General features: G+C 38.4%; 1 protein-coding gene across 6 annotated transcripts in view; it reads left to right on the top strand.

Annotated features, from left to right (window-relative positions):
* The window catches only part of NEK1 (NIMA related kinase 1), a 133,166-nt gene that overhangs the window by 104,613 nt on the left and 14,098 nt on the right, over positions 1-14,455 (top strand). For all 6 annotated transcript variants that reach the window (XM_024996038.2, XM_010807676.3, XM_024996039.2 and 3 more), the window contains 2 exons: positions 9,213-9,301; positions 10,490-10,737. In XM_024996038.2, coding sequence (XP_024851806.1) covers positions 9,213-9,301; positions 10,490-10,737 — 337 coding nt within the window. The remainder of the gene's footprint in view (positions 1-9,212; positions 9,302-10,489; positions 10,738-14,455) is intronic.

Genomic DNA, 14,455 nt, shown 5'->3' with positions numbered 1-14,455 from the left:
TATGCACAATCATATGAAAATAATGATGGCTTTCTGTCTTTCCAGTTTTTTTCACACTCATTTCTTTCTCTCCAGTTGCATCACTTAGTACATTTTATACAGTTAAATATTGGAAATAGGGTTCTCTCTCTTGTTCTTAACTTCAGTGAAATGTTTCTAATGTTAACCATCATTAGGCATGACTATAATTTCTAGCTTAAGCAGTGTCTGCTCATTTTACTGGCTAAAAAGTCTGAAATGTATTATATCAAATGACTTTTTGGCATCAGTGGAACCATTCATGTAATTGTTTTCCCTTATCTATCAGCATAATAAATTAATAGGTTACCTAATATTGAATTATCCTGCATACCTTAGTAAACTCTGCTTGGTCTTCTGTTTGCTAATTTTAATGTACTTCTGTTTGCTAATACTTCATTTTGTGATTTTTTTTTTTGCCATTAATTTTTAAAATTAATTTTTATTGGAGTATAGTTGATTTACAATGTATTAGTTTCAGCTGTACAGCAGAGTGAATCAAATATACATATATTCACTCTTTTTCAGATTCTGTGCGCATATAGGCCATTACAGAGTATTAAGTAGAGTTCCCTGTGCTATACAGCAAGTTCTTATTTATCTATTTTGTATATAGTAGTGTGTATATGTCAATCCCAGTCTTCCAATTTATCCCCCTCCTGTATCCCCTGGTAACCATAAGTTTGTTTTCTACAATTGAGTCTTTATTTCTGTTTTATAAATAAGTTCATTTGTACCTTTTTTTTTTTTTTGAATTCCACATAGAAGCAATATCATATATTTGTTTTTCTCAGTCTGACTTACTTCACTCAGTATGACAATTTCAGGATTTTTGTATTAGTACTTGGGAGAATCCTCTTATAGTTCCCTTTTGTCCGGGGAAATCACTGTCATATTTTGGTGTTCTTGTTACCTTCCTTCTTAAAATAATAATTGGAAGTTCATTCCTTTGTTCTGCTCATAACAAGGGTTGTCAGATGTTTTCTGTAAAGGGCCAGATAGTGAACTTTTTTGGCCCTGTTGACCATATGCTCTGTGATGTGGCTATCCGGTGCTGCCTTTGATCTGCAAAAGCAATCACAGGTAACACGTAAACAGGTGAGTGTGGCTGTTCCAGTGCAACTTTATCTGTGAAAACAGGAGGTGGGCTGGACTTGGACATGGATACAGAGAACCATGTGCAAGAATGTTTATTTCAGGAGAGTCACAGGAAATCATTTGAAATAGTCTGATCAGGAATAAGGAAGTGGCTCAAAACACTGTTCTAAGTGTCCTGCTGAGCTATTTCAGGTCTTAAAAGATGATGCTGTTAAAGTGCTGTACTCAGTATGCCAGCAAATTTGGAAAACTCAGCAGTGGCTGCAAGACTGGAAAAGGTCAGTTTTCATTCCAATCTCAAAGAAAGACAATGCCAAAGAATGTTCAAACTACTGTACAATTACACTCATTTCACAAGCTAGCAAGGTAATGCTCAAAATCCTTCAAGCTAGGCTTTAACAGTACATGAACCAAAAACTTCCAGATGTACAAATTGGATTTAGAAAAGGCAGAGGAATCGGAGATCAAATTGCTAACATCTGTTGGATCATAGAAAAAGCAAGGGAATTAAAAAATCTACTTCTGCTTCATTGACAATGCTAAAGCCTTTGACAGTTTATCACAGCAAATGGTGGAAAATTCTTAAAGAGATGGGAATACCAAATCACCTTACCTGTCTCTTGAGAAAACTGTTTGCAGAACAAAAAGCAACAGTCAGAGCCAGACATGGAACAATGGACTGGTTCAAAATTGGAAGGAGTACATCAAGCCTGTATATTGTCCCCCTGCTTATTTAACTTATATGCAGAGTACCTCATGCCAGATGCCAGGTTGGATGAATCACAAGCTGGAATCAAGATTTCTGGGAGAAACAGAAAACTCAGATATGCATATAATGTCACTCTAATGGAAGAAAGTGAAGAGGAACTGAAGAGCTTCTTGATGAAAGTAAAAGAGGAGAGGGAAAAAGCTGGCTTAAAACTCAGCATTCAGAAAGCTAAGATCATGGCATCCATCATGGTAAAGATGGGGAAAAAATGGAAACAGTGACAGATTTTATTTTCTTGGGCTTCAGAATTACTGTAGATGGTGACTGCAGCCATGAAATTAAAAGACACTTGCGCCATGGAAGAAAAGCTATGGCAAACCTAGATAAAATATTAAAAAGCAGAAACATCACTTTGCTGACAAAGGTCTATCTAGACAAAGCTGTGGGTTTTCCAGTAGTCATGTGCAGTTGTGAGAGTTTGACCATAAAGAAGGATGAGTGCTGAAGAATTGATGTTTTTGAACTGTGGTGCTGGAGAAAACTTTTGAGAGTCTCTTGGACTGCAAGGAGATCAAATCAGTCAATCCTAAAGGAATTCAATCCTGAATATTCATTGGAAGGACTGATGCTGAAACTCCAATACTTTGGCCACCTGATGCAAAGAGCCGACTCATTGGAAAAGACCCTGATGCTGAGAAAGATTGAGGGCAGGAGGAGAAGGGGGCGACAGAGGATGAGATGTTTGGATGGCATCACTAATTCAGTGGACATGAGTTTGAGCAAACTCTGGGAGATGCTGAAGGACACACAAGCCTGGTGTGCTGCAGTACGTGGGGTCACAAAGAGTTGAACACGACTTAACAAAGTCACAACAACAAAGTATACTGTGTAATGGGTAGTATGCAGCACTGAAATTAAATGGAACTCCTTGTATAAATACAGAAATATGTCCAGAGTATTTGATGATATTGAATAAAAAGCATTTCCATATATTAGAACAATACTGTGATAATCCTATAAAATGTTCTTAAGTGTATATATGCTGCTAGGTCACTTCAGTCATGTCCGACTCTTCGACTCTATGCCGTCCCATAGACGGCAGTCCACCAGGCTCTGCCATCCCTGGGATTCTCCAGGCAAGAACACTGGAGTGGGTTGCCATTTCCTTCTCCAGTGCATGAAAGTGAAAAGTGAAAGTGAAGTTGCCCAGTCCTGTCCGACTTGTAGTGACTCCATGGACTGTAGCCCACCAGGCTCCTCCGTCCATGGGATTTTCCAGGCAAGAGTACTGGAGTGGGGTGCCATTGCCTTCTCAGCATATATAAATGTATATAAATTTAGGGGAAAAGTTTAATAAGATGTATATAAAACTGATAATAGTAAAAGCAACTGGGATTTTCATTGTTTGGGGAAATCCTAAAAGGAAAAAATTTTTTCATTGAGATAAATATATGAATATATTTATTTATATACATTTTATCATTTTAATAATTTTGAGTGTACAATTTTATACTCTATGGTTCCAGTACATTTTCCTCGACCCCAGTGGAACCCTTGTACCTATAAGCACCCACTCTTCATGTTCACCTCCCCAGCTCCTGCCACCACTGATCTGTCTTCATGGATTGGCCTATTCTGGACATTTCCTATAGAATCACAGTATGTGGCTTTTTGTATCTGCCTTCTTTCAGTTAGCATACTGCTTTCAGGGCTTGTCTGTGTTATAGGATGTATCAGTTCTTCATTCCTTTTCATGAATAATATTCCTTATATGACTATAGCCTATGTTTTTATACATTGTGCAGTTGATAGCATTCAGCAGATGATGATGGTCATTTCCAGGGTAGTTTCTGCCTTTTGCCTGTTTTGAATGGTGCTTCTGTAAACATTGTGTACAAGTCTTTGCACATCTTTATTGAGTTCTTTTGAGTATATATCCAGAGTGGAATTGCTGTAGCAAATGATATTTTATGTTTCCCTTTCTGAGGAATCAAGCATTACATTTTGAATGAAAAAATATATTACTTGTATGATTAAAAATAAATAACTTTTTAAAATAAAAATAAGAGTTACTCAGAATTTAAAACTGGAAAAGTAAAAAATTATTTAAATTTGAAATGAACTAAATGAGTTCACATTTATGGGGCTTCCCAGGTGGTGCTAGTAGTAAAGAACCAGCCTGCCAATGCAAGAGACATAAAAGATGTGGATTTGATCTCTGGATTGGGAAGATCTCCTGGAGGAGGAAATAGCAACCTATTCCAGTATTCTTGCCTGGAGAATCCCATGAATAGAGGAGTCTTGCAGGCTACAGTCCATGGGGTTCCAAAGAGTTGGGAGGAGAAGGGGACAATAGAGGATGAGATGGCTGGATGGCATCACCAACTTGATGGACATGAGTTTGAGTGAACTCCGGGAGTTAGTGAAGGACAGAGAGGCCTGGCATGCTGTGATTCATGGGGTCGCAAAGAGTCGGACACGACTGAGCAACTGAACTGAAGTGACTCAGCAGCAGAAAAAGTACTAGCAAAATTAAAATTGCCTTATAATCAAAAAAAGAAAAGCCATCCCAAGAAAAAGAAATGCAAAAGGCAAAATGGCTGTCTGAGGAGACTTTACAAGTAGCTGAGAAAAGAAGAAAAGCAAAAGGAAAAGGAGAAAAGGACAGATATACCCATCTAAATGCAGAGTTACAAAGAGAAGTAAGGAGAGAGAAGAAAGCCTTTCTAAGTGATGAATGCAAAAAAATAGAGGAAAACAATAAAATGGAAAAGGCTAGGAGTCTCTTAAAGAAAATTTGAGATACCAAGGGAACATTTCATGCAAAGATGGACAGAGTAAAGGACAGAAGTGGTATGGACCTAACAGAAGCAGAAGATATTAAGAAGAGGTGGCAAGAATACACAGAACTGTACAAAAAAAGGTCTTAATGACCCAGATAACCACATGGTGTTATCACTCACCTAGAGCCAAACATCCCGGAATGCAAAGTCAAGTGGGCCTTAGAAAGCATCACTACGAACAAAGCTAGTGAAGGTGACGGAATACCAGCTGAGCTATTTCAAAACCTAAAAGATGGTGCTGTTAAAGTGCCGCAGTCAATATGCCAGCACATCTGGAAGGCTCAGCAGTGGCCACAGGACTGGAGAAGGTCAGTTTTCATTCCAATCCCAAAGAAAGGCAATGCCAAAGAATGTTCAAACTACCACGGAATTGCACTCATTTTACATGCTAGCAAAGTAAAGCTGAAGATTCTCCAAGCAAGGCTTCAACAGTACATGAACTGAGAACTTCAACTGGATTTAGAAAAGGCAGAGGAACCAGAGATCAAATTGTCAACATCTGTTGGATCATAGCAAAAGCAAGAGAATTCCAGAAAAACATCTACTTCTGCTGTACGCCAGAGCCTTTGACTCTGTGGATCACAACAAACTATGGAAAATTCTTAAAGAGATGGGAATACCAGACCACCTGACCTGCCTCCTGAGAAATCTATATGCAAGTAAAGAAGCAACAGTTAGAACTGGACATAGAACAACGGACTGGTTCAAAATTGGGAAAGGAAAGGCTGTATATTGTCACCCTGCTTATTTAACTTATATGAGGTTCGTGACATTGTACAGGAGACAGGGATCAAGACGATTCCCATAGAAAAGAAATGCAAAAAAGCAAAATGGCTGTCTGGGGAGGCCTTACAAATAGCTGTGAAAAGAAGAGAAGCAAAAAGCAAAGGAGAAAAGGAAAGATATAAGCGTCTGAACGCAGAGTTCCAAAGAACAGCAAGAAGAGATAAGAAAGCCTTCTTCAGTGATCAATGCAAAGAAATAGAGGAAAACAACAGAATGGGAAAGACTAGGGATCTCTTCAAGAAAATCAGAGATACCAAAGGAACATTTCATGCAAAGATGGGCTCAATAAAGGACAGAAATGATTTGGACCTAACAGAAGCAGAAGATATTAAGAAGAGATGGCAAGAATACACAGAAAAACTGTACAAAAAAGATCTTCACGACCCAGATAATCACGATGGTATGATCACTGACCTAGAGCCAGACATCCTGGAATGTGAAGTTAAGTGGGCTTTAGAAAGCCTCAATACGAACAAAGCTAGTGGAGGTGATGGAATTCCAGTTGAGCTATTTCAAATCCTGAAAGATGATGCTGTGAAAGTGCTGCACTCAATATGCCAGCAAATTTGGAAAACTCAGCAGTGGCCACAGGACTGCAAAAGGTCAGTTTTCCAATCCCAAAGAAAGGCAATGCCAAAGAATACTCAAACTACCACACAATTGCACTCATCTCACACGCTAGTAAAGTAATGTTCAAAATTCTCCAAGCCAGGCTTCAGCAATATGTGAACCGTGAACTTCCTGATGTTCAAGCTGGTTTTAGAAAAGGCAGAGGAACCAGAGATCAGATTGCCAACATCCGCTGGATCATAGAAAAGGCAAGAGAGTTCCAGAAAAACATCTGTTTCTGCTTTATTGATTATGCCAAAGCCTTTGACTGTGTGGATCACAATAAACTGTGGAAAATTCTGAAAGAGATGGGAATACCAGACCACCTGACCTGCCTCTTGAGAAACCTATATGCAGGTCAGGAAGCAACAGTTAGAACTGGACATGGAACAACAGACTGGTTCCAAATAGGAAAAGGAGTACGCCAAGGCTGTATATTGTCACCCTGTTTGTTTAACTTATATGCAGAGTACATCATGAGAAACGCTGGACTGGAAGAAACACAAGCTGGAATCAAGATTGCCGGGAGAAATATCAATAACCTCAGATATGCAGATGACACCACCCTTATGGCAGAAAGTGAAGAGGAACTGAAAAGCCTCTTGATAAAAGTGAAAGAGGAGAGTGAAAAAGTTGGCTTAAAGCTCAACATTCAGAAAACTAAGATCATGGCATCTGGTCCCACCACTTCTTGGGAAATAGATGGGGAAACAGTGGAAACAGTGTCAGACTTTATATTTCTGGGCTTCAAAATCACTACAGATGGTGACTGCAGCCATGAAATTAAAAGACGCTTACTCCTTGGAAGGAAAGTTATGACCAACCTAGATAGCATATTCAAAAGCAGAGACATTACTTTGCCAACAAAGGTTCGTCTAGTCAAGGCTATGGTTTTTCCTGTGGTCATGTATGGATGTGAGAGTTGGACTGTGAAGAAGGCTGAGCACCGAAGAATTGATGCTTTTGAACTGGGGTGTTGGAGAAGACTCTTGAGAGTCCCTTGGACTGCAAGGAGATCCAGCCAGTCCATTCTGAAGGAAATCAGCCCTGGGATTTCTTTGGAAGGAATGATGCTTAAGCTGAAATTCCAGTACTTTGGCCACCTCATGTGAAGAGTTGACTCATTGGAAAAGACTCTGATGCTGGGAGGGATTGGGGGCAGGAGGAGAAGGGGACGACAGAGGATGAGATGGCTGGATGGCATCACTGACTCGATGGACGTGAGTCTGAGTGAACTCCGGGAGATGGTGATGGACAGGGAGGCCTGGCGTGCTGCGATTCATGGGGTCGCAAAGAGTCGGACACGACTGAGCGACTGATCTAATCTGATCTGATCTGATAGTACATCATGCAAAATGCTGGGCTGGATGAAGCACAAGGTGGAATCAAGTTTTCCAGGAGAAATATCAATAACCTCAGATACGCAGATGACACCACCCTTACGGCAGAAAATGAAGAGGAACTAAAGAGCCTCTTGATTAAAGGGAAAGAGGAGAGTGAAAAGGCTGGCTTAAAACTCAGCATTCAGAAAACTAAGATCTTGGCATCTGGTCCCACCACTTCATGGCAAATAGATGGGGAAACAGTGGAAACAGTGAGGGACTTGGCTCTAAAATCACTGCAGATAGTGACTGCAGCCATGAAATTAAAAGACACTTGCTCCTTTGAAGCAAAGCTATGACCAACCTAGACAGCATATTAAAAAGCAGAGACATTGCTTTGCCAACAAAGTTCTGCTTAGTCAAAACTGTTGTTTTTCCAGTAGTCATATATGTATGTGAGAGTTGGACCATAAAGAAAGCTGAGTGCTGAAGAATTGATGCTTTTGAACTGTGGTGATGGAGAAGACTCTTGAGAGTCCCTTGGACTGCAAAGAGACCAACCTAGTCAATCCTAAAAGAAATCAGTCCTGAATATTCATTGGAAGGACTGATGCTGAAGCTGGAACTCCCAATATTTTGGCCACCTGATGCAAAGAACTAACTCATTGGAAAAGACTCTGATGCTGGGAAAGTTTGAGGGCAGGAATAGAAGGGGGTGACAGAGGATGAGATGTTTGGATGGCATCACCAACTCAGTGGACATGAGTTTGAGCAAACTCTGGAAGATGCTGAAGGACAGGCAAGCCTAATGTGCTGCAGTCCATGGGGTTACAAAGAGTCGAACATGCCTTAGCAACTAAACTGAACTATAACCAAAAGCCCAGAAATAAATTACTGGTACCTTTTGGAATATACTCTTCTCGTCTTTATAATTTTGTTAACAAATAGTACATGAATTTAGTTCCCAACATTTATTGAGAGAAAAATTGTGAATTCTTTACATAAATCAGTTCACTCCCTTTAAGAGTTAAAACATTTGTGTACAAACTCTTTTTATTTTACTGTGCTGAGCAGCATTGTTTCAAATCTAATACCATTTTATATCATTTGGTCTGAAAATTACTTTACTTACTTAATAATATACCTTGACCCTTGATGCATATCCGGTTATACAGATCTGTACTTCGTCCTTTAAATAGTTGCAAGATATTGCATGGTACTTTTACGCATTGGAGAAGGAAATTGCAGCCCACTCCAGTGTTCTTGCCTGGAGAATCCCAGGGATGGGGGAGCCTGGTGGGCTGCCGTTTTTGGGGTCACACAGAGTCGGACATGACTGAAGTGACTTAGCAGCAGCAGCAGCAGTATGTTATAATTGTGTTCTGTTTTCTGCTATTATGAGGCATTTTGATTAAAGTGGTAGTTCTTAATCATTACAACATTTTGCTATAATGGGATACTTTTTGGTGTAAAGGGATACAGCTTGCTCAGCTGTATCCCTCAAAGCTCCTGACACACAGGGCTAGGGCAAGGCCTGAGAATTTGCATTTCAGACAAGTTCTCATGTGTTACTGGCATCTAGAGGCTTCACTCTGGGAACCATTGTGGTGAGAATGTTGAGGCTGGTGTCGTGAATGAGCCTGACTGGTGGAGGTTTGAACGACTGCAGGGTAGGATGTGTTTGTGAGGGCCACTGTAACTGTGAGAAGAATATTTGAAAGTGGGATCACAGGACACTAGTGACCTGTGCTCTACTTGTCTGTGTTTGAGAGTATCTTTATTTCAGGTAAATTTTGCTTTTGTAACTGGTCTATCTATCTATGGCAGATTGGAAGATAGGATCACCATTCAGCAAAATGAACTTTCTGAAGATAAAGCCCCGAGCAGTGTGGATCACCTTAGTGAGGTTCATGTAGGTGAGCATCACAGCATTGGCCTGATTACTTTCTCAAAGGTTGTTAGCATACCTGTTCTGTTTGGACTGTATGTTAATAGAGAGCATTGCTTACCATTCACCTTAATCACTTAAAAAACGTTATAGGCATAGTGCACTGGACTCTGTATTTATTTTTTATTACATTTTTGGGGTATAGTTGATTTATAATACTGTATTAGCTTCAGGTGCATAGCCTAGTGATTCATTTTTTTAATTTGCAGGTTAGATTCCATTATAGGTTATTACAAGATACTGGGAATTGTTCCTGTGCTAGACAGTAGGTTCTTTTTGGTTATTTATTTTGTGCAGAATACAAAATAAATAATAATTATTATTGATGATTGATAAAATACATCACTATATTAATAACTATATAGTTATTACAATAGTTATATAATTATTATAATTAATAATGATTAATCCCATACTCCTAATTTGTCTCTCCACATCCGTCTCCCTTTTGGTTTATACATGTTTGTTTTCCATGTCTGTGAGTCTGTTTCTATTTTGTATATAGATTCATTGGTATTATTTTTTGGATTCCACATATAATGATATACAGTATTAATCTTTCTCTGTCTGACTTATTTCACTAAGCATTATATTGTCTTAATCCATCTATTTAGCTGCACATGGCAGAATTTCAATCTTTTGTATGGTTGCTGTACTCTGCATTTGTAAGCCTGTATTGTTTGTCAATGTGGGCAATAAAACCTTTTGATCAGTTATCTTACTTAATGTTCAAAACAAAAAGAATTGCTTGTCAAAGCTAAGCCATTATCTGAGGACATTAAATAAGTGGTTTTATTTCTAATAGTATTAATTAAAATATAAGAAGTACAGTTTTTTAATATCTTACCTATAGAAATGAAGTTGAACTGGAACTATTAAGTATGAGTGTTTAAACAGTATTTTCTCACGTGTCTTTGGATTTGTGTCTACATTTTCTAACTTCTGATATAACGGAAGTATTTAACAAATTAAACGTACCCTGGGGTTGAAGATTATTTGTAAGGTAGTGAAATCACATATATATTTTGATTTTGGTTTTCTGATAGACATGGAGTTTCTTGCCTATAATTCATGTTAAATACTGAACTTTTTCATTATCACTTAGAAAGCTGAGTATTGTATAGACTGTTCATGTAATCTTTCCTTTATTCCACAGAACCTGGAGTGGATGATTCTCCACCCTCTAAGCGCGATATAGATAAATCTATGCAACCAGAACCATTTTTCCATAAAGTGGTTTATTCTGAGCATCTGAAAGCAGTTTCTCAGGTTCAGTCAGTTCTCTGTTCACCAGAAGAATCCTTTCCACTTCGATCTCACTCTGATTCACCACCAAGGAATAAAAAACAGAATTCCTTGCTGATTGGACTTTCAACGGGTCTATTTGATGCAAACAACCCAAAGGCAAGTATGCTCCTCAGATGGAAAACTACCCATTTGATAGCATTTCACATTTATTAGTTTTCTTTGATAAACTATAATATTGACGGTGTTTTTCTTTTTATCTATTTATTTTTTACTTTTTGACCCTGACATGTCGCATGTGAAATCTTAGTTCCCTGATCAGGGGTAGAATCTGGGCCCCACTTCAGGGGCATCAGGGAACCTTAACCTCTGGACCGCCAGGAAATTCCCCAAAGTTCTTTTTTTTCAATGTTAAGTCATTCTGTGCTTGTCCTTTTTTCTATTAAAGGAAATTCTTCTTAATCTTTGGAGCCTAACCTTCCTCAGCCTCTCGAGGAAGCTGTCTCTTTTTTCTTCTCTGGCCTGTGTCGTGAACTTCTTTCTCTGAGATGGGCCATTCCATCCACACCCACACTCTGATGGTTCCCGTCGTGAACGGTAAACTTCCATGAGCTCACATCCCCCTCAGCTCACACCCCACAGCTTTTTGTTGTGTCTTTGCTTTTTCCCCTCCCTCGTTTCCCAGTACATCATAGTGTGGCCGTGAGCCACTCCTCCTTTGAAGCTGCTGCTGCCAAGATCATCCCTTACCAGCAGATCTCCTATGCTCTTTTCTTTAAACAGTTGAAATATACTCTTCTTTTATAATTATTTTATCTGTTGCCTTCTGGCATATCTTGTGTCACTCTCCAGTTTCCTTTCCTTGACTGTTACTAACAGATCTCCTTAAGAGGGTGTAGATTCTTCTGTCGTTGGGTGAATTGTTCTGTCAATGTCAAGAATTAAGTCCAGTGTTGGTGTTCATGCTTTCTTTGTCTTTACTGATTTTTTTTTTTGATCTTTAATACTTTCACATTAACTCTTAGTTGCTGAGAATAGAATATTGAAATTTTTAACTAGTATAATCATGTGTTTCTTCTTTCAGTTCTGTCAGCTTTTGCTCTATGTATTTTGAAGCTCTGTTATTGAGTGAGTAAGAATTTAGTTTTGTTCTGTTTTCTGGATGAATTGATATATTTATTGTTAGGAAGTCTCTCTGTGGGATAGTGTGATTCAAGTCTTCTATATCCTTTCTTCTCTTTCTGCTTGTTTATCAATTACTGGGAAAGCACTGTTGAAATTTCCAGTCAATTGAATATAAACTAATAATACCTTCTTAATAAATTGACCCCTTTATGATTATGAAATGACTCACTCTATCCCTAGACCTACCCCTTTGTTCTGAAATACACTTTGCCTCCTGGTTTTAATATATAGTCATTCTAGCTTCCTTATGCTTAGTGTTTACAAGGAACAGATTTTTACATCCTTTATTTTTTAATTTTATTTTTGTGTAAGGTTATTTATTTACTTATTGGGTGATCTGGCCTTTGTTGGTACACACAGGCTTTCCCTAGATGTGGTGAGTGGGGACACTCTTCCTTGCAGTTCGTAGACTTCTTATTACAGTGGCCTCTCTTGTTGCACAGCACGGGCTCCTGGCAGGCAGGCTTCAGTAATTGTGACACACAGGCTTAGTTGTTCTGCATCATGTGGAATCCACCCAGACCGGAATCGAACCTGTGTTCCTTGCATTGGCAGGTGAATTCCTAATCACCGGACCATGATGGAAGTCCCTACATCCTTTCCTTTTATCAGACTTATTTCATATAGATTTTTTGTACTTGTCATGTAGTTGAGTCTTGCTTATTAACCATATGACAGTCATTTAATCAAAGTGGTTGGGTCATTTATATTTAATGTAATTTTTGACATTATCAATATGATTGAATTAAAGTTATCATTTTGCTATTTGTTTTCTATTTGTCTCATTTCTTTTTGGTTCCTTTTTTGCTTTTATTCTCCCTTTTTGATTGAGTTTTTTTAGTGTTTTATCTCTACTGTTTGCTTTTGGTAGACTTCTCAGTTTTCAGTATACATCTTTAGATTATCACGGTCTCTATTCAAATAATATTATGCCACTTCATTTATAGCATCAGAACCTTACAACAGTACATTTCCATTTCCACTCTCTTGCCTGTCCTTTGTGGAATTGTGATGTATTTTATTTCTTCATGTATGATAAATTCCATAATACATTTCTATATTTTTGCTTTAAGTATTCATTATCTTTTAGAGAAAGTAAAAATTATGACAGGAAGTCTTTTATATTTACATGTTAACCATTCTTCATCACTTACTGTAGAATTTGAAGATATTTGGGTTCAATACATGGGTCAGGAGAATCCCGTGGAGGAGGAAATGGCAACCCACTCCAGTATTCTTGCCTGGGAAATCCCATGAACAAAGGAGTCTGGCGGGCTACAGTCCATGGGGTTTCAAAGCGTCAGACACAGCGGAGCGACTGAGCACATACACACTTTTTTTTATTTTTCTATCACTTTAAAAAATTCATTAACGCCTCTTAGGAAGCCCTGTTGGTAATGAATTTTTTTCAACTTTTATTTTATTTTATTTTTTTTTTTCAACTTTTATTTTAAAACATTTTAATTTTACTTTTACTTTGAAGGAGCATTTCCACTAGATCTAGACTTAGACTGTCTTCTTGGCTGCATTGTTTTTGATAGGAAACACCATATATAAAGTGGCGGCTTTCATAAGACAGTTGTGACAGAGTATCAGTAGAATTGAAAGTGTAACACATAAATGATTATTGAAGGTAAATTTGTAATGAGTCAGGAAAAAGTAGTTGAAAGATGAGATCTTCTCACAATCGGAGGTACATAAGGATAGACACTAGGTTGCCCAGTGGAAAACCTGCTTGTCCTTCCCACTGCTAACTTGCTTCAGTCGTGTCCGACTCTGTGCGACCCCATAGATGGCAGCCCACCAGGCTCCCCGTCCCTGGGATTCTCCAGGAAAGAACACTGGAGTGGGTTGCCATTTCCTTCTCCAATGCATGAAAGTGAAAAGGGAAAGTGAAGTCGCTCAGTCATGTCCGAATCTTAGCGACCCCATGGACTGCAGCCTACCAGGCTCATGGGATTTTCCAGGCAAGAGTACTGGAGTGGGGTGCCGTCGCCTTCTCCGGTCCTTCCCACTAGACCTTCCTTATCTAATGGGATAGTGAATAAGGGCTTGAGAGAGACCAGATGTGTTCCACTGATACTTTCTCAAATGGGGAGTAGAGTGGAAGACTGATTTCTATAAAAACTTGAGAATTTCTTGCCTTGGTACAGCAAATACAGAATCAGGGGAAGTATTAACGTACAGTTCACAAAGAGCACAAGTGCCTTAAATGTCTTCTTTTGATTTGCTAAACTATCAGTTCTTAGATAATGTCCATAATTTTTGCTTTTGTTAAGTGTTCATGATGTTTTGATGTTTTAATTCCGTTTTTAGCCTTGTTTATGGGTTGAAGTGAGCAAATATTTGTAGAAGCTATTTTGAGGGTTTAGTGTTATAGTTGAATTGCAATAGGTAGACATTAAACAAATGTGCTTATCATGAACAGTTTTGTAGTATAGTTGGAGAATAATACATAATTTTATATGAAAAATACTATAGATGAAAAACTGAGTTGATAGAATTAAGTAGCATTTCATGTGAAGTTCTAATTAGTGCAGCTAGCACTTAATTCATTCACTTTTTACATGGTTGTCTTCATTGTCAAGAAAAAATAGAACAAAGGTTGAGAAATCTAAAAGAACTGCATTTTTAAAAATGTTTTGAGGTTTTCTAAAACTTTGCTTTCCATAAAGATGAGATCTTCTCACAA

The sequence above is a fragment of the Bos taurus genome, chromosome 8 (genome assembly GCF_002263795.3).
Source record: "Bos taurus isolate L1 Dominette 01449 registration number 42190680 breed Hereford chromosome 8, ARS-UCD2.0, whole genome shotgun sequence".
NCBI classification, from domain to species: domain Eukaryota; kingdom Metazoa; phylum Chordata; class Mammalia; order Artiodactyla; family Bovidae; genus Bos; species Bos taurus.
This window is presented reverse-complemented; position numbering and strand designations above follow the sequence as displayed.